Here is a 9,350-nt window from a genome sequence, read left to right on the forward strand (position 1 = left end):
AGCAGCATCTTAAGCATGATAATCACATTGCAGTTAGAAAGGAAAATCTCCTTGTTCTTAGGAGGTGCATGTGAAATATTTAAGGATGATGCGGCCAATCAGCAAAAAAGTGTGTGTGTGAAAAGGAATATATGTGAGTGCCTGGTCTCTCACTATTGGAGAAAGGAGTTACAAATATGGACAGGGAGGAGGCTGGAATAAACCCAATACAGTTGGATTGGAACTGGAGGTGTCAGTATGAACTCATGGTTTTTAATATATATAAATGGATGGATGTGGAAGTACACATCGATGTCTTATACATGTAGACATATAGATGTGTGTTTGTATGTATGTATACACATATATTTCCTAGCTGTTTGCGGAGAGGACCTACAGTAATGATACCCCATTAACAACGGCATATCCAATGCCCAGACATTAACTTATAAATACCATTCTCCACTAAAAGCAATCATCGTCCCTTGGAGAAACAGACTGACTCCAGAGCTAGTTAGCCAGGGAAAGTACAAGAGGAGCCTGGAATATCTTATGGTGCTAGAAAGTGAAAAAAAAAAAGTGCTCGAAGAATGATAGCATCATGTCAAAAGAACACAGAAGCCAGAGGATCCCATAGCCAAATCTGAGAGAATCAAACCACCAAAATAAATGATATAAGAAGGGAAGAAGAAAAAGCTCTATCTTACAGTAGAATGCCAACAAATAAATGTAAAAGGTGGCTGCACGACAATGTGAATGTACTTAATACCACTGAGTTATACACTTAAAAATGGTTAAAATGGTAAATTTTAGCTATATTTTACAATAAAAAAAGTTTAAAAAATATAACAGGGATAAATATAGAAGGAATGATGAAATTAGAAAGCCACTATGACAACCAACGTAGCATTAATTTTGAAAAGACTCATTAATTTGTTCAAAACACTTAATTACCTAAAACCTACAGGCACAGAAGGGTTAAAAGTATAGGGATGGACACAGATATAGCAGGCAAATACTAACCAAAAGGAAATTCGTACAGCTGTCTTAATGTCAGACAAAACAGACTCCAAGGCAAAAAGCCTAAGAGATAAAGATAAAAGGAATAATTGACCAGAATGATAGTACAAATCCTGAATTTACATGCACTTAACATAATCTCATACATATGGAGAACATTTGACAGAATTATGAGGAGATATTTAATGGGAGATAATCAGTGGGAGCTTTTAACATACTTTCTCAGTAACTAACATCGAGCAGATAAAAATTAGTAAGATAAAGAATTTAAGAACACTGTCAAGAAGCTTGACTCAATAAACAAATATGGAGCCCAATACTTAGACTATGCATTCTTTTGAATACACCAAACCATTTATAAAAAGTGATCATATAGCAGGCCTAAACTAAGTCTCGAAAAACACCAAAAAATTAATAGGGTACAGATCAGAATCTCTAGCCACAGTACAATTAACTTGGAGGGAAAAACAAAAAGATAACCAAGCCTTTCATTTCACAGGTTTGAAAATTAAAAGCACCACCGATCACCAATAATACTTCCAAGCAATAATAACAATACATCTAAATAACTCCTATAGGTCAAAGAAAAAATCAAAATGGAAGTTAGAAAATATCTAGATATGACAACAATATGTAGAGGGTACACAGGTTGTTCTTTGTATTATACTCCACAATTTTCAGTATACTTGAAATATTTCAAAATTTAAAAAGAAGGAAAAGCATGTATCAACAAATAACAAGATAATATTGATTTGTTTCTTTGACATTTGTGGCATTTTCAGGCAAAATTAAATTAAAAATCAATGGAGAGATTTCAAGTGACACAAAGAGCCATGGTCCAATAACTGGTTTCCTCACTGTGGCCACACTTCAGCACCTAATGTGCTTTCTGCGAACGTTCCTCAGGGGAAAAATCATTACTCCGCTCAATAACCTAATTTGGTTTCAAACAATTGACTTTGTAATAATCAAATCCACCCCAAATAGATTAAGAGTTGCTAACATTGTTTCCCAAGGTAAACTAAAGAAAGTTCAAAAATGTTCTGAAAAACAGTAGCACTTCTACTAAAGCCATGCTCTCTCCCTCGTCCTTCCCGCCACCCCAGCCTTCCCAAGGACCAGCTGAGAGAGACAACTAGCACTTCAATAAGCCTCGCTATGCCCCGCTTCACAAACATCTGAAAGCCTCAATTTTTAAAGAGAAATTATAAATTACATCATATGAAAAAGCTTTCAATCTTAATGTAGACGAAAGGTTCAAGATGTCTCAGTTAGTTCAGCTATATTTTACTTCTTAAATTTGGTGAACTTAACTCTAAATGCATAAAATATAAAAAAAAAATGTGATTCTCTCCTAAGCCACACAAGTTATGTCAGAGAAAGAGGCAAACATTTTATGTACGGTATCAAAGTAGTGAAAATAAATGGGTTAAGGATACTGTAAAGTGACACCAAAAATATGTACATTAGACGTAAATTTAAAAAAATACGCACCCAGCTTAACTCTATGCTGTTTCTCTTCTTCACTTCTAAGAAAAGTATCCAAAGTTCGTAGGTCTGTCATGTAGTCCTCCTTGTCGGTAGGGGAGTTATACACCGTGGGTGAAGAACGGTAGCGAGATCGCAATCCACTGCTCTCCACCGGTCCAACAGTGGTAGGGTATGCAGAAGGAGGAGAAGGACTGTAGCTTGCCAACTATACAAAATAAAGGAATTTTATTTTATTTTTAATTGAAATTTATCTTTGTTTTTGTTTTTGACTCTCAAAAAGGAACACACCAATTAGAAAGGCCAAAATCCAGAACAGTGACAACACCAAATGCTGGCAGGATGTGGAGCAACAGGAACTCTCCTTCATTGCTGGTGGGAATGCAGAATGGTACAGCCACTTTGGAAGACAGCTCGGCAGTTTCTTACAAAACTAAACATACTCTTACCATATGACTTAGCAATCGTGCTCCTTGGGCTGTATAGTATTTCACTGTACAAATATGCCATAATTTGCTTTTACATTCTCTTATTCTAGACATTTGGATTAGCTACAACTTTTGGCTACTGTAAACAATGTTATGATTTACATCTTTGTACACAAATCTTGGTGAATTTCTGACGATTTCTTTAGGAGATTCCTAGAACTGAAATGATTTGATCAAAGCATATGAACATTTTTAATACATATTCCCATTCTATTAAATGAAAATGTTATACTAAGTTATACTCCTATCCGAAGAGAAAAGATAGGAGTACCTATTTTGGTGTGTGTCCATCAGCATTACTATTTTAAAATATGTTTATTTGATATACAAGATTTTTTTTTTTTAAGGAAGATTAGCCCTGAGCTAACTGCTGCCAATCCTCCTCTTTTTGCTGAAGAAGAGTGGCCCTGAGCTAACATCCGTGCCCATCTTCCTCTACTTTACACATGGGACACCTACCACAGCATGGCTTGAGAAGCAGTGCCACGACCGCACCTGGGATCCGAACCAGTGAACTCCGGGCTGCCAAAGGAGAATGTGTGCACTTAACCGCTGCGCCACCGGGCAGGCCCCTAGTGCCAAGATTTCAATCCTGTTTTTAACTCTAGAGTTTAAGCCTTTAACTTGTTTTATCAGATCAGAATTAGCTGTTCATACACTAGCAATATGCTGACAACTGTTGAAGACGGGTAATAGATACACAGGAGTTCACTGTACTAATCCCTTCATTTTTGCGTACGTTTGAAAATTCCCATAACCAAAAGCCCAGAAAGTAACTACTTTTTGAAAATTTAAAAGAACTCAATGGTAACACTTTAGGGCCTTAATGTATTCTGCAGATATATTTGATTAATAGTTTTCAAATTTTCTTCCTTATTTAGGTTTTCTACTTCCTAGTTGATTTTAGCATTTTTTCCCCAGAAAAATAATTATTCATTTCATTAACTTTTCCAAGGTATTAGTTTGGTTCAACAAAGACTTACATAGCATCTATATTCCATACACTGTGCTAAGGAAACTAAGGTGAATAAAAACATATAATCTTGTGTTCAAGGAGGTTACAGTCCAGTAGAAAAAAGATAAGCAATGTTATCAACTTTATCTACAGAGCTATTTAGTGCAGACTAACAACAGTTTTTAATAAATGAAAGTAAATATTCAAGAGTAAACTACAGTATATCCGCTAGATGAGTACTAAGTAGCCATTAGACTATGAGTGATTTTTCTTCTACTTTTTTTCCTTTCTTTCTCACGAAAACAAACTATTTTCAAAAGTCATATTTACCTATAGGTTATGAATTATCACTATATATTCACATCCTCAACTTGTACAAAATTTTCTAAATTCTGTTCCTTGCCAAAATTATTATTGGGTAACCAGTGGTACAGAATTGCATTACAAAGAAAGATTACGTAAAAGGGTAAGGTAAGGGTGGACAGTGCATTAATTTCACTGCCAGACATTCCTCATTAACTAGTAACTATAGAGATGTTCATCTAACTAGTGAGAGCAGCTGAAAATGTGATCATCCCCCTCTTAAGGCCCTTCTTATAGTCTTATGCTTCAGGCAGGAGTCATAATTTCAAATTTGTCAATTTTGCTTCTATCAAGCCTAAAAATCAGAACAAATGCCCACTTTACTGTGGGAGTGGGAATGCAGGTTTCTAATCATCCCATGAAGAGTGTTCACACTCAAGAGTCAAACCACGACAATCCCAGTTTTTAGCTTAGAAGATACTCCAACATGATGAAAAACATGAAAATTCTATAAGGATATATAAAAGTTTCACATAAACAAGCAAAGAAAGAGGGAAAACATGAGTAAAGAAATGAAAGAAAAAAATTATCATAGTTTCAACTTGTTTTACAGACCCTGCAGAAAAAATCCTAGATGGTGAACCTCAGTTCATTATCTTCACAAAAGCTAAATTTTTTCTTTCATTTTTTTTTTAAAAGATTTTATTTTTTCCTTTTTCTCCCCAAAGACCCCCAGTACATAGTTCCATATTCTTTGTTGTGGGTCCTTCTAGTTGTAGCATGTGGGACGCTGCCTCAGCGTGGTTTGATGAGCAGTGCCATGTCCGTGCCCAGGATTCGAACCAACGAAACACTGGGCCGCCTGCAGCGGAGCGCGTGAACTTAACCACTCGGCCACGGGGCCAGCCCCTTTTCTTTCATGTTAAGATGTGGTATAAAGAACTTCTGAACAGGTGTCAGGAAATCTGGGTTCTATTCTTGGCTCTTAAATGGGTGATTTGGGCAAGTCAGTTACCCACTGTTCCTCGGTTCCCTCACTGATAAAATGAGGAGTTCTAACTCACAACGTGATTTTCAAGGTACCTCCCGATTCTAAAATAAAGTGACTGGCCAAGAGAAAAGAGTCATTACCTTATTATAACCACCGACAGGCGAGTAGGTCACTCCAGGACTGTAAGAACCACGGCCACCTGATGACAGACCTTGCAGCTGAGGGCTGTATCCAGTTATACAGCTGGTGGTGAACTTGGGGCTGGTACTGGGTGAGCGGGATGGGCTGTAACTCAACACACTCTGACCCTGAATTGAAGGAGAAGGTGGGCAGGGAGGGATCTGGGTTGCCGCCAGATCATGTGGAGGAGTAGTCTGCACAACTAGAAGGAAGAAATAAATAAATATAAGTAAATAAATAACTTATGTCTACGGATAAGTAAAATTTCTATGAAAACAGATTTAATGAACCCAACCTTTTTCTTCAAGAAAAAAGTAAGTAATAAAGTGACTTGGTTATTAAATTACCAAAGCACACAAATAAGTTGTTTACCATTTCCATAGAGTTCAAAATAAGAAATTAGCTTCAGCGCAGCCAAGAGTTCGACATTTAATTTTAATTGTAATTAAACCACGGAACAAACTTTCAGAAAGCTGTTGAACAGTTAGTTCCATTCAATTTATATAAATAGGAATGATAATCATTGGTCTTCAGATAATTTACTGTAGACTTGTTTAATATAGTTCAGCCAGATGGCCTTAGAAGTCCCTTCCAGCTGAGTCTATGAAAAGGGAAAATTAAATTGAAAAAGATTTATCACCAACCTTTCGCTTACTTTTGCAAAAGATGTAAAACACTTACCAGCTGTTTTCAAACCTAAAAGTGTTTGCTGTCCAGGGCTAACAACCAGACTTGTTGGTGCCACAGTATATTTGAAATATCTCCAAAAATCAAATAAGGCGTTTAGGCTGAAGAGAGATGCAAGGGCAAGCTCTGGAAGAGAATAATTTTTTTTTATTTAAACATTTAAAGAGGGAAAACAAAACTCTTCCTCCTTTAGCAAATTAACAACAAAACTGAAAACTATCTTCTTATTCCTCGTAACAGTTACCAACTAATGAATGTCTGTTATGTGTACGGCATTTAATAGTGAGTTTCAAAATATTATCACTAATCCTTACCACCTTGTAGAATAAACGTTTTCACCGTCATGTTAAAAAGATCAGTCAACAACTGTAGAGAAGTCAAGTGACTTTTGCAAGAGCATACAGCTAGGTATTAAAGCCACAATTCTGAGGTATGCAGATTCCAAAACTCTTGCTCTTCCACTTCCACACCACGTCCCTATCACAGCCTTTAGATTAATGTGTATTACACTATGGAATTCACTTTAACAGCCATAAGGACTCTTTACACCCAAGGACTACTGAAGAGCAGACAGCAGTAGACAGAGAAAAGGAAGGAACCAGGAAACTGAGGGAGGCATCAGTGGAGTAACCTGATTGGTCTTGATGGTGAAAAGGTAGAGTAGGGAAGGCATTTCAGGGAGAGTAACAAATATAAATCTCACCACCCTCAAACTTTATTTTTCTTCACAGAACTCATAATTATTCAGAATTTTATTTGTTTATTAATTTGATTGTCTCCCCTACTAGAACGTTCCTTCCATGAGAGCAGGGACCTTGTTCCCTTACTGCTGCATTCCCAGTTTTTAGAACATAGCAAGCACTCAAATATTTGTTGAATGAAGGAGTGAATACTAAGTTGAATTAAACGTAAATGCAGGTTTGCATTGGTAGTAAATCTAAATCACCGTGAAAATTAATTACTTACCAATATACCAGAGAGGCCAGTATGTCACATTATAATATGAACTAATCAATTTTCCAGTCCTAAAAAAATTAAAAAGGCTTTCAATATCTTAAAAAAAAAAAACACACCAAAAATCAAACACACACAAAAACCTGTGGAACCAACCATTGGCCTCTTCAAGTTTTATTTATTTTTTTGGCTGATTAACTTACATTTCAGTATATATCATTCCAGCCATAGATACATTTAGGAGTCCCCAGGCTAAAACCACTTTCCTAGCTTCTGTTTCTTTTCTCATCTTGATGGTTCTGTCAATAAGGGAAGCACTAGGGTTTGGCTCCCCTTGCATCTATTCAAAAAACAAAAAGCACAAGAATTAATCAAAAGAAACTACTTCTCCATTTAAGAAATCAAACTTGTGTCCTTTATAACGGTAAATAACAATTGCACATTTTCCTCATCTTTAAAATGTCTTTCCAAAACTGTCTACATTTTACTATTAGCATATGAAAAGGGAACCCTAAATTATCACTTCATTGGCACCCTCCTCTAAGCAAGGGAAAACTGGCTGGTCACTTCAGAGAACAATTTAATACTTCCAATAAATAAAAATGTCTTATTTTGTAATCTAAGGGTGGGTGATAATGTCCGCGGTTACTCTGCATTGCGTTTTTGGAGACTGTCCCAAGGACTAGCCCAAACGCTAACTTAACAAACTCAAAATGCCAAATTATGGGAGAAAATATTCCATATAAGCTAAAAGCCAGTAAAGACTCCTCCCACATCCTCGGAAGCCATTAACTGCCTAGGATCTTAAAGAAGTCTGCACTGTTTTGTGTTGCTGAGGAAGGATAGGGATTTAAGTTTTAGAAGGGCCAGTACTCATGGTGTGAAGGGGATGAGGGCGAGTGGGAACAATGTGCATTCTGCTTCCGTCCACCCTGGGATTTCTATTTCCTTTGTTTGCTAAGCCTCATCTCTTGCAGACAAGGGTAAGACCTGTTCCAGCCATATGGAGCTGTATCCCACAGAGAACAGTGCAGTACCCTTCCCGCCACCCAGCCCGCGACTCCAAACTCTCCAGTCTGGAGAGCTTCCCTCCCTGGCTCTCCCGGCACAAACTTTAGCAAGCCCTATTGCTTCTTTCCTCCCTCACTAGGGGTGGTGGGATGCGTGCCCACATCCCCCTGTGTCTGAACCCTTTGCGGATCCGCAGGCGCGAAACTCCCACGACACGCGTGAACGCCGCGTCCAGGAAGCACAAAGATGACCCCGAAAACGCACCATGTTCTTCAGCCGGAAGCCGCCTGCTCGCGCCACTCTTTACTGCACATGCGCAAAGCCGAGCGCTAAGTCGAAGGCATTTGGCTTGCGGGGGGGTTACAGTTACCGGAAGAACGGGACTGTCTCCTCTCGCGAGAAAAAGGGGGTGGGGGAAGGGCCGGAGTCTTGGAGCGTTACCAAGGAAACAGCTCTCGGATTTGTGGCTCCCCCCTCAGCTGCGTGGAGAAGGCTGAGCAGCAAAAATTCAAACGAGGTTCTGAACCCGCAGTAAAAAGTAATAATTATAACAAACTGAATTTCTGTATATTAATATAATTTTAGCTTTCTTAGGGCATTTATGGACTCATTTTTAAGCAGATTTGATTGAGTAGGGTGGCTGATTGTAGGACACAGTACGAGGTAACGTGTCCAGATACCGTCAGCAATGACAAAGCATTTCTCACACCTCTGTGGTAAACAAAACAATAACAGAAAAGCAACGGTCCTGACTCGATGAAAATTCTTAAATATCCTCGTAATAAGGCTGCAGCAGTAACAAGAAAAACCGAAATGTGTCTCGTTAAAGTTGCTAGTGGTTTTGAGGTTAAAAAAAAAAAACCCTTTTTTTACTTTTCCTGCATATTCTTTGGAAGAACTCCTTATCCTGAGGAAAAAGGTTCATCAGGGAGTTCAGTCTGGTTTTACTGAACAAATACAAACGCCCATGATGTGTCACTGAGCCTCACGCGGGGGTGTAAAAGTAGACCTCCCAGGCCGCTGCCTGGAGGATCAGCCCGGGCGGCCCGCAGGTGCACGAGGGGCCAGCCCGGCCTCCCCGCGAGCTTCCTGGAGGAGGCGACGCGAGCCTAAGGCAGAGGGCCAAGGGCCAGGATGCGCAGGGCCTGGGGACTTGCCCTTGGGGATGCGGAGAAGTGTGCCCCTAATAAAAACATCTGCTGTGTCATAATAAGCTAGTGAGTTGTTACATCATGTGCATCCCAATGACCAAAATGTTTCCTAAAAAGCTCCTAAGGTAAAGTAGAAGAAAATG

At 38.6% G+C, this 9,350-nt stretch overlaps 1 protein-coding gene across 5 annotated transcripts in view; it reads right to left on the minus strand.

Annotated features, from left to right (window-relative positions):
- Positions 1 to 9,217, minus strand: part of TMEM209 (transmembrane protein 209) — a 30,513-nt gene extending 21,296 nt beyond the window's left edge. For 2 of the 5 annotated variants that reach the window (XR_011539267.1, XM_070616598.1), the window contains exons 1-6: positions 8,193 to 8,328; positions 7,249 to 7,385; positions 7,058 to 7,116; positions 6,086 to 6,217; positions 5,365 to 5,606; positions 2,494 to 2,695 (exon numbers count right to left, since the gene is read on the minus strand). Coding sequence is in view for 4 of the 5 variants with exons in the window: in XM_070616598.1 (XP_070472699.1) it covers positions 2,494 to 2,695; positions 5,365 to 5,606; positions 6,086 to 6,217; positions 7,058 to 7,116; positions 7,249 to 7,385; positions 8,193 to 8,219 (799 nt within the window). In the remaining variant the exon portion in view is untranslated. Of the gene's footprint in view, positions 1 to 2,493; positions 2,696 to 5,364; positions 5,607 to 6,085; positions 6,218 to 7,057; positions 7,117 to 7,248; positions 7,386 to 8,158 lie in introns of all 5 variants that reach the window. The other 3 variants (XM_008512751.2, XM_008512760.2, XM_070616599.1) reach the window with 3 other exon arrangements.
- Positions 9,218 to 9,350: the final 133 nt, after the last annotated feature.

Source organism: Equus przewalskii, chromosome 4 (assembly GCF_037783145.1).
Source record: "Equus przewalskii isolate Varuska chromosome 4, EquPr2, whole genome shotgun sequence".
NCBI lineage: Eukaryota > Metazoa > Chordata > Mammalia > Perissodactyla > Equidae > Equus > Equus przewalskii.